This window comes from Trachemys scripta, chromosome 1 (assembly GCF_013100865.1).
Source record: "Trachemys scripta elegans isolate TJP31775 chromosome 1, CAS_Tse_1.0, whole genome shotgun sequence".
NCBI classification, from domain to species: Eukaryota; Metazoa; Chordata; order Testudines; family Emydidae; genus Trachemys; species Trachemys scripta.
This window is the reverse complement of record NC_048298.1, coordinates 5,784,101-5,808,779: the sequence shown is the minus strand read 5'-3', so window position 1 is coordinate 5,808,779 and position 24,679 is coordinate 5,784,101. Positions and strand designations below refer to the sequence as shown.

Here is a 24,679-nt window from a genome sequence, read left to right as displayed (position 1 = left end):
TGCGGATACAGACTAACACGGCTGCTACTCTGAAACTACATACTGTGTTGTTAGAGATGCTGGGTTTTGCTTCAAACTGAAAACAATTGGTTAACCAACCCAGATTGAAACTTTTCAATAATCTACTTTTAAACAATAAGTACTGGAAAAAAAAACACAGAAAACAGCAAAGGGCCTTTAAGCAGAATTCACATGCAGGCCACTGTAAAAGGCAACCTGTGTCACCTCATATTCATGTCCTCTTTGGCTCACTTCTTGGTGAGTGGTGCCAGGAAGTGGTGCGTGATTTTTTGCAGTATGAGAACCCAGATAAGAACACTGTTTAAAAAGAGCTCTTATGAGTTTTTTGTTTTAAATGGGGCCTGAACTTATTTCTCTGCTGCTGAAACAAACCATTTCTGCTGAAATCTATGTTTTCACAACAAATTAAAAAGCCGATTTGCCAAGGAAGTGACCAGGCGGCCAGAAATAGACCCCAGAAATGAATAAAACCGGAAACTGAAAACTGGAAGTCTTAACTGTTAAATAGCATTGGACACGTATGTGGCACTTGGAGTGGAGAAAATAGCATATTGGCAATCCAAGTACAATTCTATTTACAGCAAACCCGAAGTGAGGTGTGTTCCAGGCAGATGTAATTTCTCAAGGAGCAGAGGCAAGAAGGAATCTTGACAAACAAGTATTTATGCATTTAAAATATGTTGTGCATAGCTAGCTAGACACACGCCGCGCATGTGATAAGCAGGCTGCTTGGGGAAGGAAGGAATAAACTATTCCTCAAGAAGGAAACTCATCTGGACTCCGTCCTTTGCAATAAACCTGTACCTGATCTAGATGCTCAGAAAACAGGTGGTAAACACGCAGCACAGTTCTCCAACTGGGGCTTGGGACCCCTGAGGGGGTTGCAAGGTGATTACATGGGGGGGTCGCGAGCTGTCAGCCTCCACCCCAAACCCTGCTTGCCTCCAGCATTTATCGTGGTGTTAAATATATTAAAAAGTGTTTTTAATTTATAAGGGGGGTCGCACTCAGAGGCTTGCTATGTGAAAGGGGTCACCAGTACAAAAGTTTGAGAACCACTGGTCTAAATGAAACTGCCCGCTCACAACCCTTGCTGGAGAAGATTCTTGGATGTTTTATTTACCAGCTTTACTTCAGAGGGGCTTGCTCTGCATAGATAAAAACAAAACAATTCCCCCCACCTCTCCTCATCCCCCACCCCCCACACCAATAAACCTACAGGTCTTACTTGGGCCAAATTCAGACTGTAGTCTGGCAAAATTTCAAGTGTATTCTGAGGCCTGCAGGATCACAATCATACAGGGCAATTGGATGGCTTTATGGAGAAAGAACAGGAGTACTTGTGGCACCTTAGAGACTAACAAATTTATTAGAGCATAAGCTTTCGTGGACTACTGCCCACTTCTTCGCATGCATATGCTCTAATAAATTTGTTAGTCTCTAAGGTGCCACAAGTACTCCTGTTCTTTTTGCGGATACAGACTAACACGGCTGCTCCTCTGAAACCAGTCTTTATGGAGAAAGTGGGGAGAGGTAGCAGTGGCCAGTTGGTATTTCCTGTCAGCAAGATAGATAGTGGATCTTTGGGGAAGGGGACGTGATAGACAAACTAAGTCCTCTGCTTTTCATTGTGTGTCTTTCCCCGCTCCTTGGGTAGAGGCCTTGTTTCTTTCCCTATGCACGTAACAATGAAGGTAGAGGCAAGTGGGAATGTCGCTCTTTATACACAGCTCTGTCTGTTGTACTAAACCAGAGGGTCCCAGCCCGTAGGTCACTACCCACAAAATGTTCACCAGCAACTGTAGCGGGCAGTTCTGAGTGAGTGACCAGCTCCCAATCCTCCTCTGATGCCCAGAAGCTCCACTCAACCCAATGGCTGGTTGTCAGAGTGACTCCGATAAAGAACCTCAGGAATCTACGCCTCATTTGTAGCACTGGGGGAACAGTATAGAGGGATCCGTGCGCTGCATTAGAACAGGACCAGTTGTGAGTGACTGAATGAGGAATGCAAATGAGCTCAATATTCTTTTGCTTTTTAAAAAAAAAATTAGAGATGGGGCCTGAACTAAAACCCCAGATACAAACAGTCCTGACCTGGGGGCTTTATAAATGCAAATCGGAACTTCCCCACCTGAGAAGGTGTTTTGGTTCATTCCGTGTTTGGATCGGAGACTATAGAGAGAGGTTTAGCCTGGAAACCTAGATCTGGTGCTGGAAGGCTGGATCTGGGAATTTGACTAAGTCAGGCCCACCTCTGCTCGAAACCTAGCACTATGCTGAACCAAACTGCACGGGTCAAGTCAATAAGGAAGACCCCTCCCTGCATGAGAAGCATTTTGGGGCAAGGCTCACAAGCTTCAGTGATGGACGCTATAGAAATTCTCTAGATAGGGCTGGCCTTAGGTTTCATGGAGCCCTTTGAGAAATAAAACGTGTTAGTTCCCTCCAGCTATAACAAGGTCTCACAACTCCTATCTACCTTTCTCTCCCGGCTGCTGCCTCTTTCTGCAACTGCCTCTCAGTCTTTTCCAATCCCCCCACTTCTTTGTGAGGCTCGGCAGCCTCTAAAGACCACCCCACCACTACCCCACACGGATTAGGAAGCAGACAGGGCCAATGAGGGGGGGGGCCAGGAGGACCATTTGGCCTGGGCCTCAAGCTCAACAAAGAGTCTCAGATTTAGACACTTGTTAATTGTTTGGCATTTGGTAAGTGTTGCAACTTGTTTTTATGCGCATCCCTATCGGACCAAAATGTGACTCACTCTTTCAGCTTAGAGCTGCAAATTTAAGCAAATAAAAGAGGTGTTTTGGTAAAAGACACAGATTTTGTCATATTAAAGAGTTAAAAATGTTCATAAATATTAATAAAAATATATCGGTTCTGATGGCACAAGATTAGATCTTGATGAACGTGTCCTCTCAGATCAGCTGATTATATAAACAAACCACTACTAGTGGCTGGTGCTGGATCAAGTGCGTGTTGAGAGGTAGAGAATTGTTACATTTTAGTGCCTTATTTTGGTCCCTTGTTTTGTTTTTATGTGTCGTCATTTTTTATTTTTATTATGGCTAGGGGATCTCAAAAGCTGGAAGTGTCCTGGGCCTCTCTGGACCTCTGAGAGGGCCTGGAAGCAGATGATCAAACTTCCAAGGCCACGAACTTAACTCCCCCAGCCCTGGGGCTGAGACAGAGAAAGATGCCTCTCCCTCCCAGCTCCAGGGCTATGGTGGGGAGAGAGGAGGATTCCCCCAGTCCCACAGCTGCTGTGACGGGACGCCTCCAGCCCTGGCCCCAGACCCGGCCCCACCCCAGAGCCCACACCCCAAACCCCTCATCCCCGACCCCACCCTGGAGCCCACACTCCAAACCCCTCATCCCTGGCCCCACCCCAGAGCCCGCATCCCCAGCCGGAGCCCTCACCCCCCAGCCCTCTGCCCCAGCCCTGAGCCCCCTCCCAGACTCCGAACCTCTGGGCCCCACCCCCGCCACATATCACCTCCATATTGGTGCACATAGCAAAATCCATTCCGCACAGGCATGGGAAAAATTAGAGGAAATATTGGTCACAACCCACTTTGGGGTCCCAACCCACCCTTTGAGAGCCGCTGTACTAGGGCTTGTGATCTTTCTTGCTTCATTAGGATTGTGCAAAGAGGGCCTGAAAGAGGTGTGGTTTCCTCTGCTTGTTCTTGTAACTTGGAAAGAACTGGCTATCCCGGCTATGGCAGAAGGATCTGTGGATGACTCACAGGCTGCTCCTTGTTAGTTCTCTCACCTTAACTGAAGGCGGGAAGAAGATGAATGGTTATCAAAGGCTTCCTTTCTCCCCTTACTACAGCTAAATATGAGTCAGACAAACAAAAGACAAAGTTTCAAACAGGCTGACTAAAAATTCCTTCCTCTCTAAATTGCTCCACTTTCACTCCTGGAATACTCACAGGGTATGTCTACGCTGCGTCCACCGAGCTGTGGAAGTGTCTTCACTTAAATTTGAATCCTGCTGGCATAAGTGCCTCTCTGTGCTGACTTAATAACACCGTCTCCCTGAGCGGCGCAGAGTCATGGTCGACACTGCGTTACTTATATCGACCGTTACTGGATTTTAGGAGCCATCCCACAATGCCCCACATGGACAATGTAACTGAGACAAGTGTTCCTGGCAAGAATATAAATTAATGGAGATATCCTATCTCCTAGAACTGGAAGGGATGTTGAAGGTCATTGAGTCCAGCCCCCTGCCTTCACTAGCAGGACCAAGTACTGATTTTGCCCCAGATCCCCAAGTGGCCCCCTCAATGATTGAACTCACAACCCTGGGTTTAGCAGGCCAATGCTCAAACCACTGAGCTATCCCTCCCCCCTAGCTGACATGAGGATCCAAGTGTGCACACAGACCAGCGATTTAATAACTGCAGGGTCTGCCCCAGCTCTGCCCCAGGCCCTGCCCCCACTCCACCCCTTCCCTGAAGGCCATACCCCCGCCCCCCTCTTCCCACCCTGTTCCACCCTCGAGCGCACGCCGCATCCTCGCTCCCTCCTCCAGCCTCCTACATGCCACAAAACAGCTGATTGCAGTAGGTGGGAGGTGCGGGGGAGGGAGGAGGAGGTGCTGATTGGCAAGGCCCACTGGCGGGCAGGAGGCACTGATGGGAGAGGGAGGTGCTGATAGGGGGGCTGCTGGTGGGTGCTCAGCACCCATCATTTTTCCCCATGGGTGCTCCTACCCCAGAGCACCCATGGAGTCGGCACCTAGGCCACAACGTCCAGACTGCAATTTTTAGCATGCTAACTAGCGCATCTGTCTACCCGGGCTGGGAATCACACCTCCCAGCTGGAGTGTATGCAGACCCACAGAGCCTCCCAGGTGAGACAGAACCTGGATTTCTAATTTAAAAAAAGAGCAGACCGAACCTTTTAAAAAAACCCCACAAAATCTTTCATGCCATGTTCATACAGTGCAAAGGAAAAGGGGGAGGAGAGGTACAAACTTTGTGCTCACCCATCTGTCTGTATCATCTCTTGTTTTTTGTCTTAGGGGACCATACCAGCATAGCAATGTCAGTGTAGGTATGCCAGCATAACCTGATAGCATAGGTACAGCCTACACCAGGGGTCGACAACCTTTCAGAAGTGGCGTGCCGAGTCTTCATTTAGTCACTCTAATTTAAGGTTTCGCGTGCCAGTCATACATTTTAACGTTTTTAGAAGGTCTCTTTCTATAAGTCTATAACGTATAACTAAACTATTGTTGTATGTAAAGTAAATAAGGTTTTTAAAATGTTTAAGAAGCTTCATTTAAAATTAAATTAAAATGCAGAGCCCCCCGGACCGGTGGCCAGGACCCGGCAGTGTGAGTGCCACTGAAAATCAGCTCGCGTGCCGCCTTCGGCACGAGTGCCAGAGGTTGCCTACCCCTTGCCTATACTGACAGAAGGGTTCTTCCATCTCTGGCCACGTCTACACTACAAACATTGGTTGATTCAAGTTATGGCAGCGTACAGCTGCCAAAGATTATATCACTCGTGCACATGTATTCTTAGCTGCTTGCACTGGCATGGCGCTTACTTACCTGGAGTGCTTGCATCAGTGCAAAGTGAGGTGTACCACGAGTGTGACGTGCCACCAACTGGTGCAATGCCTTTTGGGAAATGTTCACAATATGTTGTGAGGTAGAAATGAGACACACCGGGATCTCTAGGAGTCAGGGGGTCAAGTTCCCATTGTTGAATTTTCTCCATCCCATAATGCCATCCATATCCCATAATTTTCACGCAGGGCAAACCCACTAGGCACTTTTCGCGGTCTGCCATCTCAGACTGAAGCCTGGAGCTCACAGAGTTCTGCACTGTTTTCATGAACATTGTTAATACAGCAGGCACGATCTTCTGCTATTTGCAGACCCAAAGGAAGTACCACAACAATGGAGGACATGTTGATTTCTTCATGGAGAGGGACATTGTGAAAAACAATTCACAGTTATTGGTGGCATTCATGCAGCAGCTGCAGACGGTGATGAGAGACTTGTGGGCTGAAGAAACCAGCGCTGACTGGGAAGATCACATCACAATGCAGGTTTTGGACGATGAGCAGTGGATATATAACTTTTGGATGCAAAAGGTGACATTCCTGGATCTGTGTGCTGAGTTCAGCCCTTCAGTGGAGGGATACCAAGATGAGTAGTGGCTAGTGGCAATTGCTCTCTGCAAGCTGGCAACGCTAAATTGCTACCGGTCAATGGGAATCATTCTGAAGTTGGAAAATCCACAGTGGGGGCCATGCAAGTACGTAGGGCCATTAATTGTCTCCTGCTATGCCGAATTGTGACTGTTGGCAACGTGCAGGACTTAGTGGCTGGATTTTCAGCAATGGAGTTCCCGAATGCAGTGGGGTGACACCAGCACACCTTGCTACAGAGTATATCAACAGAAAGGGCTGCTTTTCTAGGGTTACGCAAGCATTGGTGGATGACTGGGAACACTTCACTGACATGAGCATGGGCTGGTTAGGGAAAGCGCATTATGCTCATGTCTTTAAGAACACAGGACTGTTCCAAAAGCTGCAAGCAGAGACATTGTGTCCTGACTGGTAGATTACCACTGGTGACATTGAAATGCCAATAGTGATCCTGGGACTCCTAGCTCATGAAGCCACACACTGGCCACCTCGACAGCACCAAAGACAGATTCAACAACCAACCCAGCAGGTGCAGAATGACAGTTGAATGTGCTTTTGGTAGATTGAAGGGTCGCTGGCGATGGTTACTCACAAGACTGGATTGCAGTCAGAAAAATATCCCAATGGTTATAGCTGCTTGCTTTGTAATATCTGTGAGGCAAAGAGGGAAAAGTTGCTGCCAGAGTGGAGGTGGAGCGGCTGTCTGCTACGTTTGAGCAGCCAGGCACGGGAGCCATTACAAGAGTTCATCATGGAGCCATGCAGTTGCGGCAGTCTTTGACAGAGCTCTTTAACGGTCAGTCACATTAATGCGCTATGTTTGACTGCGCACCGGCCCTGAAGGTGTTTGGGTTGTTAAGATATGTGTAGTGTTCAGTATACATTCATAAATATTACACTGTGAGTTGCACTGAACCTATGGATTCTGCAATGCTGTCTGTACCTGTACACATATGCCTGAGTGTTTTCTTGAACCCATGAGTTCTGTGGTGCTGGACACTTACAAGTACTTGGTGCTTTGAGTAACTGTTCTGCAATATGTGTTGAAAACTAATAAAGATGAATTTATTTAAAAAAAAGAAATGTATTGAGTGGCAAAAACAATGCAAAGAAACAGTGTGCAAATAAAAAAGACAATACAATACAAACTTCTAACATAAGTTAACAGAGCTTTAAAATTAGAAAGGCAGCAAACATTTCTGTCCATTTCAGTGCACAAATGCAGCCCATTGTGGCTGCACGTACACGGACCGTAGCAATCATGGGTCAGTGTATGTGAAGCTGCGGTTGTCCTCACTGTCCCCCAACATGGAGTGGTAGGGAAGGGACGTGGAATGTTGGCTACTACAGTGGAGTTCTCCAGAGACAGCATAGGGAAGCAAGGCCATTGATTGTTGGACCTATAGATCAACCAGAGTCTGCTGCATTTCTGTTTGCTGCCTGAAAAGCCCCATTATGTCCTGGTGCATCTCTCACTCCCTCTCTTTGTCCTACTGGGATTCCTGAGTTTTTCTCCATTTTCTCCTGTCCTCTTCTGTCCCTCTCCATGTCTGCCATGCAGGGGCAGCTCTAGGCACCAGCAAAGCAAGCACATGGTTGGGGCAGCCCATTTGCAGGGGCGGCAGGGATCCAGCATGGGAGCTGAGAACCAACAGGGGGCCCTGGGAGCTGTAGTTCCTTGGTTAGCTCCCTGCTTATAGAGCCAGCCCTGGAGCAGGGAAAGAACTACATTTCCCAGCATTCCCTTGGCCACAACCAACAGGAAAATGTGGAGGGAGTGAGGAATCTGAGACCTCATGCTGCTGTGAATGGAGAGCTGCGCTGGGAAGGGCAGGGATACCATATTTTAACATTCAAAAAATAGGACACTCCACAGGGAGGGAGGGTAGCCCCACCCTGCCACCATCCACTCCCTCCGACTGCCCCCCACAGAAACCCCAACCCATCCAACCCCCCTGCTCCCTGTCCCCTGATCACCCCTTCCCGGGACCCCTGCCCCAACTGCCCCCCAGGATCCCACCCCCTATCTAAGCCCCACTGGTCCTTGTCCCCAACTGCCCCCTCCTGAGACCCCCACCAACTTCCCTCCTAGGACCCCACCCCCTACCTGTCCCCTGACAAACCCCTGGGACTCCCATGCCTATCCAACTGCTGTCTGTCCCCTGACTGCCCCCCCAACCCCTGACCCATCTAATCCCCCCTTCTCCCTGCCCCTGACTGCCCCCCCAAACCTCCGCCCCATCCAACCCCCCCTGCTCCCTGTCCCTTGACTGCCCCCCCCGGAATTCCCTACCCCTTCTCCAACCCCACAGCCCCCTTACCGTGCCACTCAGACCAGCGTGTCTGGCTCTGCGCAGTGCCAGACACACTGCTGCATACATGCTGCCGTGCTCCCCTGTGGAGCCACAGCCCCCCCCCCCCCCCCCCCCCCCCCCCCCCCCCCCCCCCCCNCCAGCCCCCTTACCGTGCCACTCAGACCAGCGTGTCTGGCTTCGCGCAGCGCCAGACACGCTGCTACATACATGCTGCCGTGCTCCCCCGCAGAGCCACAGCCCCCCCCCCCCCCCCAGCACCTGCCTTCCAGATTTGAACACCTCAACATTCAGGAGTGCTCAAGCTCAGTTTGGGGAGCTGTTACTTCATTTCTCCCAAATCAAATATACTGATCCACTGTAACCTGCTATAGAAAAAGTAGGATAAAATTGAGCAAGAAATGCTTCCCAGTGGTTATTAGGACTGGAATTGCTATTTTCAACAGCCATTGCCTTTTTTCTGTTGGTTTGTTTAAAAGGAAGACAGTGATATTGCATTGGCAAATTCCCCATAGAAAGAAAGAGTGGAACAAAATAATAATAAAGGCACCTCAACTTTTCTTCATTTATTTAGGACAGTCTTATAATATGCACCCAGATATCCTCCAATCACACAAGCTGAAAATTGTTTCACTTTACTGCAGTTCTGTAACCATATGGGAACCGATCCTGTCTGTGTTCTGTGCACATCTAAAATTCCTGCTGAATGACCTGCCCTGGGAGTGAGTTACCAGTGACCCGGGGCTGCGGTGGAAGGAGGGTGCAGGTTGGGGGGGGGGGGGAGAGCCCAGGGCTGGGGCGGCATGGGGGTGCGGCGAGGAGCCCAGGACTGGGACAGGGGGCAGCCAAAATTTTTTTTTCTTGGGGCGGCAAAAAACCTAGAGCCGGTCCTGCTGCCATGTTGGCCTTTTGTTCATGGTCTGAGGCAACACTGACTTGCAAGATCTCAGTGAACGTATCCTCCCTAGTTCTCTTCTTTCTCCTCCTTATCAGGGCCAGGCGTTCTGCGGCTGTGAAGGGGCCCTCAAGGCCACAACGGCAGCAGCTACAGATAAAACAGGCAGACGTATCATTGGATTTGCAGTCACAATGATAAGGGAAAGATACGTCCCTTCCCCTATTCCCGAAAATGTTTTAGTAAGACATGCTTATTGACACTTCAGCTTTGGAGTGCCTCTGCACAGCATCACTGTGTCCCAGCCAGGGTGAGTGGTGTGGCCCACCAGGGGCGAGTGAGGGGCGGAAAGAGGAAGACATTAAGATTCTCGGCTGCATGAAACAATAAGATTTCAGCCCCTATTTCCAGGGGTATGAGTATAGGGCTATGGCACAGGATACTGGCACAATTCTCGGCTGGTGGGGGTTACTGTAGTGGATATCTCACTCATGAGGGTAACAAAGGCACAGAGAACACAGCTGCTGCTGGCATCCTGAAGCCGCAAAGGCCCGTATGCCACTAGCCTGTTGACTGCAATGGTGCCAGCCGAAGTCATCGTGGAGTGGCATGGGAAAGTGTCCTTCTGCAGAAGAAGAAATAAGGCAGCCATCCCTAGAAACCTTCAGGAGAGGACTGCAGAGTCTCGCCATGAAAGTTTCATTGAGATCTTTCAGGATATAAGAGACATCCCTATGTACATAATATTACTCCGGGGGGAATTCTGCACCACTGCGCATGCACAGAATTTATGTTCCCAGCAGATTTCTTTGCTTCCCCACAGAAAAATGACTTTCTGACGGGGAAGCAAAGGCAAGCCACAAGAGCGGTCATGCGACCCTCCACAGCAGTATGTTTCAGGGGGCCCAGGGCAGCCGGCAGAGTGGTAAATCACTGTGGGGCAGGAGGTGGGACTGAGAAAGACTCCTGTGCATCCAGATTCTCCCCCCCCCGCCCCTGGATCCTGCCTGGCTGAGCCTGCTGCCCACACCTGATGCACCTTGTACACAGGGGCAGGGCCCTGGGGTGTTTCTGGGGCAGGCCCAGTCCTTGCACTGTGTCAGGGTTGGGTGCAGCCTCACCGCTGAGTCCGGGTCCCGAGGGGAGCTGCACAGTGATCTCCCCCCTCTGTGCAGCCAGTGGCCTGTGCTCCCCAATGCCATGCTGGAGCCTCCACATTGATTTGACAAATAAAATGCACAGGATTTTGCAGAATTTTAAAATATTGTGCTCAGAATTTTTATTTTTTTGGCACAGAATGCCCTCAGGAGTAACAGAAACAAACTGCTCTGCATGTCCCCCAGCCCCCCAGCCTGACCCTCAGGAGAATGAACAGCAGATGTCAACTCTACCACTGTTTGTTGTACCAATACTACTTCTCATACGAGTAAAACAACTGACAGTCGATACCTGTGGCTTGTTAACTTGGGGCTAAGCTGGGCACCATGTTTACATTTGAACATTATAAGGAAAAATGCACACATACTCTCACCTGAGGTCTCTTCCCCTTCTTCAGGCTCGTCTGTACTCGCTGGCTACACTGTGGTGGAGTCTTAAAATCATAGAATCATAGGACTGGAAGGGACCTCAAGAGGTCATCTAGTCCAGTCCCCTGCACACATGGCAGGACTATATAATAACTAAACCATTCCCGACAGGTGTTTCTCCAACCTGTTCTTAAAAACCTCCAATGACAGAGATTCCACAACCTCCCTAGGCAATTTATTCCAGTGCTTAACTACTCTGACAGGAAATTTTTCATAAGGTCCAACCTAAACCGTCCATGCTGCAATTTAAGTCCGTTGCTTCTTGTCCTATCCTCAGAGATTAAGGAGAACAATATTTCTCCCTCCTCCTTGTAACAATACTGGAAAACTGTTATCATGTCCCCTCTCAGTCTTCTCTTCTCCAGACTAAACAAACTCAATTTTTTTCAACCTTTCCTCATTGGTCATGTTTTCTAAATCTTTAATCATTTGTGTTACTCTCCTCTGGACTTTCTCCAATTTGTCCACATCTTTCGTCAAATGTGGCACCCAGAACTGGACACAATACTCCAGCTGAGGCCTTATCAGTGCAGTATGAGCGGAAGAATTCCTTCTCGTGTCTTGCTTACAACAATCCTGCTAATACATTCCAGGATGATGTTTGCTTTTTTTGCAACAATGTCACACTGTTGACTCATATTTAGCTTGCGATGCACTATGACTCCCAGATCCTTTTCCGCAGTACTCCTTCCTAGGCAGTCATTTCCCCTTTTGTATGTGTGCAACTGATTGTTCCTTTCTAACTAGAGTACTTTGCATTTGTCCTTATTGAATTTCATCCTCTTTACGTCAGACCATTTCGACAGTTTGTCCAGATCATTCTGAATTTTAATTCTATCCTTCAAAGCACTTGCAACCCCTCCCAGCTCGGTACGGTCCACAAACTTTATAAGTGTACTCTCTGTGCCATTATCTAAATGAGTTATTGAACAGATCCTGGCTTGTGACATAGCTGGACCCCGCCACCCCGCCGCATCTCCCCCGACCCCTTCTCGTCCTCGCCTCACTGTTTACAACAAAGGTCTGTGTCTCGGGCTCCTCGAAGGTATCTGTGGTGGTTTGTGGGGTGCTAGTGGAGTCTCCACCAAGTATGGGATGCAGCTCATTGCAAAAGCGCCAGGTCTACGGCTCAACACCAGATCGATTGTTGGCCTCCCTGACCTTGTGGCTGCCTTCCAGAGTGCCTTCACTTTCACACGGCACTGGTGCTGATCCCTGTCCTACCCCATTGCCTGCATCCCCTATGCAAACTTTTCATGGATGTACACGTTTCTGTGGCTGGCCCGTGGCTGTCCTCTCCTCATAGGCCCAGGAGATCCAAAACCTCCTGTCGACTCCAGGCAGGAGTAGCATGTAGTGCGTGAAACCAGCATGGGCAGCTGCATGGCAGAAGGAAGAGCTGCTGGTTGTGCTTGCCAACGTGGGCAATCTGGAAAAAGCATTTCAGGAATACGTAGGGTGTATTAAGGGGGAGGATGTGGCTTCCAGTCTCCGTGATCCCCGGGCAGTGGAGTTCACAATTGAGATCCGAGCAGTCACTGTCGCGGGGCGTGCGGCATTGTAGGACAGCCACCAGAGGACTGCTAGGGTTGACACAAGTCACACAGTGTCTACACTAGCACTGCGTCGACCCCAGTAGGTCAACCAGGGCTCAACACTGTTCAGAGAGGTGGTTTTACTGAGTCACCGGAACTGGGTGCTTACATCAGCCAGAGACAAATTTGAGCATAGACACATGCACAAACGGGTCGATCTAACTCTGTAATGCAGACCAGGCCAGTCTAGGAACAACAGCTCCCTGAACGATAGTATCTCCATCAATGGAAGCATTCTTACATTGACCTAGCTGCTTGTGAGGGGTTGGATCACAGAACTCCTCTTGGGAGCTGCCACCTGATGTGCCAAGACTACTTCTACCCCTGCCTTCCCTGCCAGCTCGGGACCCCAGCACCCTGTCCTGCTGAGCCAGACACTCCAGTCCGCTCCAACACAGACCCAAGATCTGAATTGCTTGCCCCAAAGCTGCAGGTTTACCTGAAAGCAGCTAGCAGAAGTGTTCCTGTCTTTAACACTCAGATGCCCAACTCCCAATGGGGTCTAAACCCAAATAAATCTGTTTTACTCTGTATAAAGCTTATACAGGGTAAACTCATAAATTGTTCGCCCTCTATAACACTGATAGAGAGATATGCACAGTTGTTTGCTCCCGCAGGTATTAATACATACTCTGAGTTAATTACTAAGTAAAAAGTGATTTTATTAAATACAGGAAGTAGGATTTAAGTGAGTCCACGTAGTAACAGACAGAACAAAGTAAGTCACCAAGCAAAATAAAATAAAATGTGCAAATCTATGTCTAATCAAACTGAATACAGATAAGTTCCTCACCAGTTCCAGAATGCTCCCTTTTACAGGCTAATCTCCTTTTAGCCTGGGTCCAGCAATCACTCACACCCCCTGTAGTTACTGTCGTTTGTTCCAGTTCCCTTCAAGTATCCTGTGGGGGTTGAGAGTCTCCTTCCTTAGCCAGCTGAAGACCAAATGCAGGGGTCTCCCACGGGTTTAAATAGACTCTCTCTTGTGGATGGAGACCCCCCTCCTCCCTCCTATGCAAAGTCCAGCTCCAAGATGGAGTTCTGGAGTTACCTGGGCAAGTCACATGTCCCTGCATGACTCAGTCTTTACAGGCCGAAGCCATTGTCCACATGGTATCTTGCATGTCTCCAGGAAGACTTCTTACATGAATTGGAGCATTCCTAGATGCATTGTTCTCCAAGTCTTTCCTGATCGGGTACTTAACCTGGCGAATTCCTTCCTAAAGAAGCTGACCAAATGCCTCCCAAAGCTTACTTAGAAACCAGGCAAGCATACAGCCCATATTCTTAACCTCAAGTAGAAAATGATATATATGTACAAATAGGATGAATAGATATAGTAGACCATAACTTTACGGAGATATGTTACATGGCACAGGCAGCACAAAACATATTCCAGTTATGTCATATTCCCATAAAGCCTTATGGGAGGTACCGTCACACTGCTTTTAAACTAAGGGGTGGGTCAGTGTAGCTATGCCATTGAGGGAGGGAGATTTTTCACACTAATTAACTAACATAGCTCTGTTGACCTAAATTTTAGGTCCAAGGACCAAGCCTGATATTAGTGAGTGTTTTGGGACAGGGACTATATTTTTCTTCTGTGTTTGCACACCAGCTAGAGCAATGGGATGCCGGTCCATGACTGTATACTACCACAATACTATTGCCATCCCATTATTTATCCTTGCTTATCACCTTTAAACAAAGTCAATTTCAGATTTCAAGATATCCCCCTTTTCCTCTCCAGTTCAAAACATTTTAACATAACCTTATTTTTTTTCCAGGATGGCTGAAAGTGTCTGATTCTGTCATTCAGTTTTTCTGACTAAACAAAAGAGGAACTTGGTCTAAAAATGACGACTTCTTTATTTTAGGTTTCCTCGCTGTACTTAACACGAAAACCTAAGATGAGTCATTGTTTCAGGGAAGTCAAAAATATTGTACTGCCAGTAATAAGGACCTCATCAAAGTTAGGTGATAGCCGCTTCTATTATTTCAAGTCGCACAAATGCACCTACAAGAGGGCACGAACAAACATTTAGAAAAGCGACAGTCGCTCTAATTAGGGTGCCATCTCCACATAAAATTCTATTTAGCTCATAGAAAACAATAAGCTAGAGGAATTGCTAATGCCCTTCTCACCGAGAGAGACTGGAACAGAGCACTGAGAACAGAAGCTGGCATTAGAAATCCAGAATTGATTCTAGTACGACCTGTGTTTTTAGCACACTCCCTGCTGTAATGCCTGAGCACTTTACAGCTTGCGAAAGAAACACATAGACTCGCAATTTTGTTCTCAAGTTCGAATGGTCTCAAGTTGCAGTGCGGGAGGTTTAAGTTGGATATTAGGAAAAACTTTTTCACTAGGAGGGTGGTGAAGCACTGGAATGGGTTACTTAGAGAGGTGGTGGAATCTCCTTCCTTAGAGGTTTTTAAGGTCAGGCTTGACAAAGCCCTGGCTGGGATGATTTAATTGGGGATTGGTCCTGCTTTGAGCAGGGGGTTGGACTAGATGACTTCCTGAGGTCCCTTCCAACCCTGATATTCTATGATTCTATGATTCTACATTTTATAATAAAAGCAGGGAAGTTCATGGCCCTTTTGATGTGTCCCAGTGGCAGGGTCCACAGACATGGACTGTACTTTATATGCCCTTGAGGGGACAGGTTGGAACACTGGCCTGGAGAAGGCTTTTCTAAATCATCTGACCCTGGCATGAGAACAGTGGAACTTGGAAAACTATTTTTACCCCCAAGCCATCTAGGATCTGGAAAGATTTCTAAAATTTCTAAAATTAATTTCTAAAATTAATCTTACTTGGTGGATTTAGGGCCATGAATGCCAATGGGTAGATTTCTGGTAAGGCAATGGGGTCTAGAAAGGCTCTGATAAGCCTGAGCTATGTTGTTCAGTGGAGAAAGCGATGTCCTAGAAGTCAGAACTCCACCGTCATACTTCCAACTCTGCTATGGACTCACCATGTGACCCGAGGCAAGTCACTTAGCCCCCGTGTGCCTGAGTTTTGCCCTCTGTAATGATATGGGGCGAATATAACACTTACCTATCTCTCAGAGGCCATGCAGTTTAATTAATTGTAAGCTGCTTTGAGATCCTTAGATGAAAGAATTATTTGTACTCTCTTGCGTCTTTGGCTCTGCCATTGACCTGTGTGTGATCTCAGGCAAGTAATTTCACCTGTCGGTGCCCCCGTTTCCTCTCCCACTCTTTGTCTGTCTTGTCTATTCTTGTTAGCTCTTTGGGGGCAGGGACTCTCTTACTATGACTGTGTATAGCATCTATAGGGTCCTACTCTCAGCTGGGGCCTCTACACACTGCTGTAACTCAAATCAATGAGGATGGTGTTTACTACATGTTTGTATGGTGCCCAGTGCAAAGAGGTCATGAGTTGAAGATTCCAGGCAATAATAATGTGGTGAATGATGATGAAGCCCATTACAGGTACCACAAGCCCTATATCAGTACTGTCTAGAATAGGCTATCTATTGCAACATCTATAAGGGGCTCTGTTACCTCAGTCTTCAAATGTACTCCCCAGATAGATAGATAGCATTTCAGTAAATAATAATGAACCTTACCCCAACTATAGTCATTCACTGGAGCAAACACAAGATAGGCGTCCACAGGTACCATGAGCGGCTCAGTAAAGCAAGACCTCCCTGCCCAGTGTATTTTGCCAGGCCCATTCCAGGCACAGAGGAGCAATGAAATCTGCTAATTAAATGTAAAGGGGTGGAGAAAGTGGGGGTCAGAGCCAAACCATCCTCCCTGATTGAACTAACCTCATTATCTCTAGACTGATTCTTGCCTGCATATTTATACCTGCCTCTGGATGAAGTGAGTATTCACCCACGAAAGCTTATGCTCTAAAACGTTTGTTAGTCTATAAGGTGCCACAGGACTCTGTTGCTTTTTACAGATCCAGACTAACACGGCTCCCCCTCTGATACTAGGTCCTACTTCACTCCACTCTCTTTTTATAAGATAAGCAGCTACAAAAATAACCACTCAACTCCAACATGGACTGATACAAGCCGGCTCTTGGTGGTAGAGGGAAATACATGTATTATTAATCTACTGTTTTTCATTTTCACTCAGCAGTCTTACTAGGATAGAATTTGGTTTGATAGAGGTGAATGACGTTATTTATCTGTATTTCTTCATTTAAATATACTTCCCTGGAAGAAGGGCAGCTGAAAGCGGGGGTGAGGGATTGATGATAATTTTCTTTTGAACAGGGAAAAAATAATTGTGGGCCATTGTATGCTTGATTTCAGCCTACTTCAAGTCTTAGATTTGGCCCAGATCTTCAAAGGTAATAACTTCCATTGATTTCAAGAGAGGTAGGCATCTATAGACCTTTGAGGATCCGGGCCTTTGATCCTAACTTTTAATAGCAGTATATGTAGGGCTGGCAGAATTTGATTTTTGTTTTTTTATAATTCAGTCCAATAATATCAATGTTTATTTTTAAGTATTTTTTTTTCAATTTTGATCTATTTAAATGTTCACACTTGCAGGAAGTTGTGAGGGGTCGAACAATTATTTAATTACAGTAGACGCCAAGATTCAAAAAAGTTAAAGCTTTATAAACTGTTCAAACACAAGGTGTCAACATCACATGGCAAAATATACACAGTAAATATGCTTAAATCAATAAATCACACCTGGTTTTGGTATCCATTCACTAGACCATTTGTAACAAGCCTAATTCAAAAGTCTAGTAAATTCTCAAACAGCAGTTTTCTTACTTTGCCAATTTGTAATGTCAATGATTATCAGTGGAAATATATTTTGTTTGGTTTGTGGGTGTGCACTGAAATCCATGTTTACTGACATTTATAAAAATCTAATCTTTCCAAGCCTAAATATATGCATGTTTTCAACAGGGACATGTAAAATTAAGTGATTCCCTATGATACCTTGACCAAATGTACGGCATTGATTTCAAAATACACCTTTTTAATAGTCATGTTTCCTGCCTTTCCCCTTTAAACTCTCCTATTCTCTTTAAATGTTAATCCTGACCCGAAGACTTTCATTTAGATGGAGACTCTAGACTTCGGATTAATGTTATTCATTTACTGTGCTCACCCACGCCACGGGCTGGGTGGGTTTACAGAGCTGGATGCACCATTCCTTCTAACGAGGCAGGCTTTTCCTGAAACGTGCCAGCTCTCTCTCTTCCCTCCCAATCCCCTCCAGGCTGCCTGGGAAGGCGAAGTGCGGATTCGAGTGTGTATTCAAAGCCGGCGACAACGAAAACCCCGTTCACACGGTAACACCTCTTTCTGAGGATCAACTTTTGTGGCGCATGATTTTTTAAGCTCAGCCAACGGGTTGGCTCCCTGCTCCTGCGTGGGGGGGGAGAGGAGGGGAAACCCCAATCCCTCCACTCCTCAGCATAGATGATGGCCACGGGGATAAACTAAAGGCTTCGTGGCACTAAGGCGAATCAACTCCCCCCCTTGCTGGTTTGCAAGCGCAGCTGCTGGGCGGATTGCGCGGTGACCTTGCGGGAAGTATAACGCGTTAGCTTTCCGGTTCAGTTTTCACTTTCTCTCTCTCCTTTTTTTTTTTTTTCCCCTTCCTTCTCCTGCCTCCTTTTCCTCCCCAGCTCCGTTTTACTTCCTGGGGCTGGCGGATGGTGTGGGCAACCTCCCCGCGTCGGACATGTTTCCCTTTGCTTAGCGATGTAGCTTCGCCTGCCCAGGGCAGGTGATGGAAGAGGAGACCGGGCATCCGGATCAGAGAGGGGGGGAAAAAACCAACCACCTCCCAGTCATCCCTGGCCCTGGCGCCCCGCTTCCCTGGCAGCGTGTGGCAATCCTAGCGCCAGCCTGAAAGCCAGGGAAAGCCCGGGCACCCCCTTTGCCCCGCAATTGAATGAGTGGTTTCCCCAGTCCTCCCCCCATCATCCCTGGATCTGAGCCCCGGGACGGGAAAAGACCCCCCTGGTTTGTCACTGCCCGGGAAGGCGCAGGTCCAAGCCCCCCCAAAGGCAGCGGAGGCCGGGCACTGCGCTGCAGCGATGCGGAGCGGCGCGGAAGGGCTGCCCGGTGGGCGGCTGCCCAAGTGAGGGTCCGGGAGCGGGTGGGTGGCAGCGAGAAGACGCCCCCGGCCATGGGAGAGCCGCGGGACCGTGGCACCGCACCGGCTGGCACAGGTGAGCTGTTCGGGAGGGCGAGGGGGTTCTGGGCAGGGTCTTGTCTTCCCTTTAGGCCGATCTAGGCAACAGGACAGGCTACTCCCTGCACAAGGGGGTCAGCGTGGGGGTCATTTGGGTGGGAGGGGGGGTCAAAGTGGGGGAGGGGTCAGGGGGGTCTTTTTTTTTTTTTTTAATAATATCAAACCATCCACCCAGCTTGGCTGGACTGTTTCACCCTCTGGAGTGCCCAAGGGAGGCAGTCACGTGGGCATGTGGATTTGTTCCCTTCAGAGATAATTATCCTGGTTTGGGGGAGGTTTTTTTTTGCAGATTGCAGGCAGCCTTAGCCATCGGCACAGTCCAGTCTCCTTGCAGGGGTGGTTTTATCCTTAAATCTGCATTGGTATATTAAGAGCCTGTACCATGTGATGCCTAACTCAGAACTATTGCGTGTAAAGGGATTGAAGAGGAAAGAGACTTTTTATTTTTTTTAAGTAAAGCAAGGGCTGTGTGCTCGATGCTGTATTAACCATGCCAAGGAGCCTATCCCCAAGAGGTTATCCTTTAAACAGGCAAACAACGTGGTCACTGAATAAAGAAAGAGAATGGCACTGAGCTACCCGTTGATAATGCAATGCAAGGAAAGGGCAAATATAAACAAACCAAAAAATCTGTGCAAAGGTCACAAACCAGTGTGACCTCTTGAAAAATACACAAGTGAAAAAGAAATTGTGTAGCTTCAATTTTCCATGGAGGAATTGCTCCTTTACTTGAATTATTATAATGTATAGCATTTCCAAACAGACATTTCTCATCTGGAGACGAACAGCAAAATCTTCGTACCGCCCTGCTGTCTCAGGAAGGTTTTTTGTGTGAAGACAGTTACCTGGTTGTGATAAGTGAGTGGGTTTTGGGGAGAGAGCTCGGAGGTCAGCTTATTTGTGTATTGGACACTTATTATTTAGGTCCCGAGTCTGCAATGTGCATTGGCTGACCCCCCCCTGCTCCTGCCCTGATTCTCTGCCCCCGGAGAGGCCTGTTGTGTGGATCATGTTGCAGGATGAAGGCCTGAGTTATTTATTAATTTTGCACAATGGCTTCAGATTCTTTTATTATTGCCAGTGCCACTTCCGAGGCAGTAAGACTCAGCCAGCATTTCATAAGAGGTGCTTATAAATTGACAGTAAACCAGAAAAAATTGTAGAGTCCAATTTACACACAACTCAAGTCTGAAAAATCCATTCTTTGTTTATCATTTGTCACTTCAGTGTTCTGCTTAGGGATGGATTATTTGTTCAGTGTTATAAAGGTACGGGACAGCCAAAGGAGAGTGTTGCGGCCCTATAGGTGTGTAATTTGTTATACAGGGGTCAAGTGAGTTTGTACTCGGGTGGCTAGTCCTTGCCACCGTGGCCACACTGCCTATTTTAGTGTGCTAGCTAAAGCACCTACCCAGTTAGGGAAATGCACCGCCCAGCTCCTGGGTAGACATACCTTTTAGAGTCCATATTCTCTCAACCTGATCCTGCAATGTTATATAATGTTTGGTCTGTTTTCCTCTTCAGTTAGGCATGAGATTCCCATTACTCTTAGGATGTCTCTCAATACTCAGGCACATCTAATATATTCAATTGAAAAAAAATTAAAGAGGAAACCGAGTTCCTTACACATCCAAATGACATGGTTTTCTGCAGTAGGCACAACAGATATGGATTACTTCAGCTACCACCGGAATACCACATCTGGGTTGAAACACAACAGCTGTTTGGTCAGCGAACAGCAGGTTTGGAGGGAAGGTGAAGAACATTTATCAAATATACACTGTATGTGATAGGTGGAATAAATTACCTGCATTGCAACTGGACGCTGCCGTTAGGAAGGGTTTTCTGCTACTTCACAGCTTGGGTTTTCTGCCTACTTGAAGCTGTAAGTATGACTCAATGATAGCAAAGTAATTTCCTCTGAGGACTTTTAAGCACATGATTATATCTTCACTGTTGAGTCAAGCAGGAGGAGAACCTGGGCTGTGTGGGAGAAACACTTGGGCCTAGTCTATGCTTAAAAATTAGATCCAGCCAGCTGCGTCGTCGCTCAGCCTTGTGAAAAATTTCACACCCTGAGCTCCATAGTTAGGTCAGCCTGATCCATGGTGCCCACAGTGGAACAGCTTCAAGAGGAGAGAGTGGGGGAGCCCCCACATCAGAATATCCCATAGCTCGGTGATTAGAGGCAGTAGCCTGAGAAGTGGGAGATTTCAGTGCGAATCCTTTCCTCTGTCCGCCCTTCAGGGGAATTGAAACTAGGGGCTGGTCTACACTGGGGTGAGGGCGGGGGGGATCGATCTTAGATACGCAACTTCAGCTACGAGAATAGCGTAGCTGAAGTCGACGTATCTTAGATTGACTTACCTCGCGTCCTCACGGCGCGGGATCGATGGCCACGGCTCCCCCATCGACTCCACTTCCGCCTCTCGCCCTGGTGGAGTTCCGGAGTCGACGGGGAGCGCGTTCGGGGATCGATTTATCACGTCTACACGAGACGCGCTAAATCGATCCCCGATAGATCGATTACTACCCGCCGATCCGGCAGGTAGTGAAGACATACCCTATGTCTCTCACATCCCCGGGGAGTGCTCTAACCACTGAGGTAAAAGCTATAAGGTGGCCACCTCCACTACAACCTCCCTCTGCCAGATTGTAAATGGGACCCGTTCTAGTAGGTGGCCCTTAAGCACGCCCGCTGGATTGGGCCCCTCTCGCCTCCTGGTTCGTGAATCACTAGGGCTTAGGAGGGAGATAGGTGTCCCGATGCCTAGAAGGAGGCAGGAATGCACATGCCCAGAAGCAGAAACTGAGACACTGAGGCAACTGCTATCCTGAAAATGTAGGGACCGAGTGTGTTTAGGCGCCTACGGGGTTCACCAGGAATTTTGTGCGTTGCAGTGAGGCCTAAAACTGGGACTTAGGTGCCTAAACCCCAGACTGAGACACCTAAGGACCTTTGTGAGCCTCACCCAACATGTTCAGATGTGGGTGGCTAAATCAAAGGACTGATTTTTAAGGGTGCTAAGCACACTAGCTCCTATTTAAATTGACAGGGCCACATGGGTACTTGGCACGCCTGAATATCAGCCCGCATGTCAATGCCTAACTTTAGGCACCCAAGTTTGAAATATCTGGTGTAAAGACTTGCTTAACGTCACAAAGGATGTCAGTTTCTGAGCCAGGACTAGAATCCAGGACTTTAGACTCCCTATCCTCTGCTCTTACCACAAGAAAATGCTGTTTCATGTTTAATTCAGGTATAAATATTGCATTTTCCCCCTAGTATCAATTCCCCTCTTACATTAATAGGAAGTATAGGCCCAAAATCCAAGTTTGGGTTTTGTTGTGGTTTTTTTGAATGCAAAATCTATCCAAAATATTTCTTTAAAATATCCTTCTATTGGGCTTAACCTTCCCCTGGCTTCCCTGGATACCCAAATTCTTCATCATTGTGCTTCTGCAGGTGAATCAGAAAGTGAAACTGATTAGACACAAAAATGAAAGGGAATACAATAGAACCTCAGATTTATGAAAACCGGAGTTATGAACTGTCTGGTTAACCACACATCTCATTTGGAACCAGAAGTATGCAATCAGGCTGCAGCACAGACCAAAAAAAAAAAAAAAAGCAAATACTCTTAAGTATAAAACTACTAAAAAAAAAGGGAAAGTTAAAAAAAATATTTGACAAGGTAAGGAACCTGTTTCTGTGCTTATTTCATTTAAATTAAGATGGTTAAAAGCAGCATTTTTCTTCTGCATAATAAAGTTTCAGAGCTGTATTAAGTCAATGTTCAGTTGTAAACTTTTGAAAGAACAACCATAATGTTTTGTTCAGTGTTACAAACATTTCAGAGTTATGAACAACCTCCATTCCCTAGGAGTTCGTAACTCTGAGGTTCTACTGTACTCTAACTTGTTTAACACTGTACCCACATGATTTGGAGGATAGAAAACTGGAGGCTGCTAAAAGTGGTGACTGGATTTTGGTGAGCCATAATCTTAGAAATGTAGGGCTAGTCCATCTGCCCGCACTGAGACAGGACCAGGTATACCTAGACCATCCCTGACAGATGTTTATCTAACCTCTTCTTAAAAACCTCCAATATCAGGTAACTTGTTCCAGTGCTTAACTATCCTTATATTTAGAAAGTTTTTCCTAATCTCTAACTTAAATCTACATTGGTGTGATTCAGAAAAATCAGGAGGGCTATATGAAACAGTTTTGTTTTGTTGGAGGAAGATCATAGAGGAGGGGTAGGCAACCTATGGCATGCATGCCAAAGGCGGCATGCAAGCTGATTTTCAGTGGCACTCACACTGCCCGGGTCCTGGCCGCCAGTCCGGGGGGGGCTTTTCATTTTAATTTAATTTTAAATGAAGCTTCTTATACATTTTAAAAACCTTATTTACTTTACATACAACAACAGTTTAATTAGATTTTATAGACTTATAGAAAGAGACCTTCTAAAAACATTAAAATGTATGACTGGCACGCGAAACCTTAAATTAGAGTGAATAAATGAAGACTCGGCACACCATTTCTGAAAGGTTGCCGACCCATGTCATAGAAGAACCAGAAGGGAGAAAGCTAAGTCATGCCCTAAGACATCCAATACAGAGAGCAAGGAACAGGGAAACATTTAAAGTGAATCAGGTGAACCAGAGCAAAAGAGAAACCTGAGGCGTGAAAAAGAGTTAGAAATAAGAAATGTGGCATGTTATTTGAGGATCAGAAGATTGTGAGCATACTCTTCTAGATGTGTAGGCTGCAAGGAAAAGTATCACTAATTTCCTAAGTGCTAAAAGGTCTTTAAGTCCTGGTGAAAGTGTGGTAGATTTGGGAATACTCAATCGGATAAGTATTTGCAGTTAAGTGAATCCACAACAGGATAGCAACCAATTACTGGACCATCAAAGGAGATTATCTCCCTATTCCAGCTACAAAAGAATAAGTGAAGCCACCCAGGGAGGTATTTGAGAATAAGGAACTAAAATTTTCCAGGAGTGTTTACTGATTTTGGGTTCCTGACTTGAGACACCTTTCTGCCTGAGCTTCCCAAGTGGTAAAGACCTGCAGCTCCCCTCGATTTGGGTAGTATGGGTGCTCATACATCTGGGTAAAAATAGCCCAAGGAATATCAAAGCTTGGCAATCTAGACAGAAGCCATACTCTAGCTTCCTAGGGTTATAAAGAAACTGCCCCTATGGACAGGTTAGTCTGTAATTGTCTGTTACAGGAATTTGCTAGTGCTATCGGTTGTTGTCAGATGGGATACTGGTCTACTGGTCTGACTCGTTAAGGCTTTTTTCCATCTTAGAATAGGAGATACCTTCATGCCACAATCACGCCAATGTGATAATTACATATTCTTTTAAAATGCGCCTCACCATGGGCCTGACTCAGGGCACAGTGAGGTAAATGGAAAGACTCCTGTTGCTCAGTGCTTTGCGCATTGGCCTGCTAAACCCAGGGTTGTGAGTTCAATCCTTAAGGGGGCCATTTGGGGATCTGGGGCAAAAATCTGTCTGGGGATTGGTCCTGCTTTGAGCAGGGGGTTGGACTAGAAGACCTCCTGAGTTCCCTTCCCACCCTGATATTCTATGATTCTTTAATGGAGGTTGGAATAGGCCTAGGAAAATGTGAAATATAAAAAGACTGTTGGAATCCTCTTCCTTTCCTTCAAAACATCCAGGTGGCTGCAACTACCCTGGCTTCTTCCGGAAATTATAAACGCTGATCTCACAGGCAAGGGCGATTACTCAGGCACGCCCTTGCTCCGGGATCGGAACATGCAGCCTTGCAAGTACTCCCATCCCCAGGGTTCACCTCAAGCGGCATGACTGTCTCCTAGGCATACCCTCAATCTCTTATGTCAT

At 47.0% G+C, this 24,679-nt stretch overlaps 1 protein-coding gene across 1 annotated transcript in view; it reads left to right on the top strand.

Moving 5' to 3' along the window:
• Positions 1-18,038: 18,038 nt before the first annotated feature.
• The window catches only part of TASOR2 (transcription activation suppressor family member 2), a 79,463-nt gene continuing 72,822 nt past the window's right edge, over positions 18,039-24,679 (top strand). Inside the window, exon 1 of the mRNA XM_034764112.1 lies at positions 18,039-18,773. Coding sequence (XP_034620003.1) covers positions 18,494-18,773 — 280 coding nt within the window. The 5' untranslated portion in view covers positions 18,039-18,493. The remainder of the gene's footprint in view (positions 18,774-24,679) is intronic.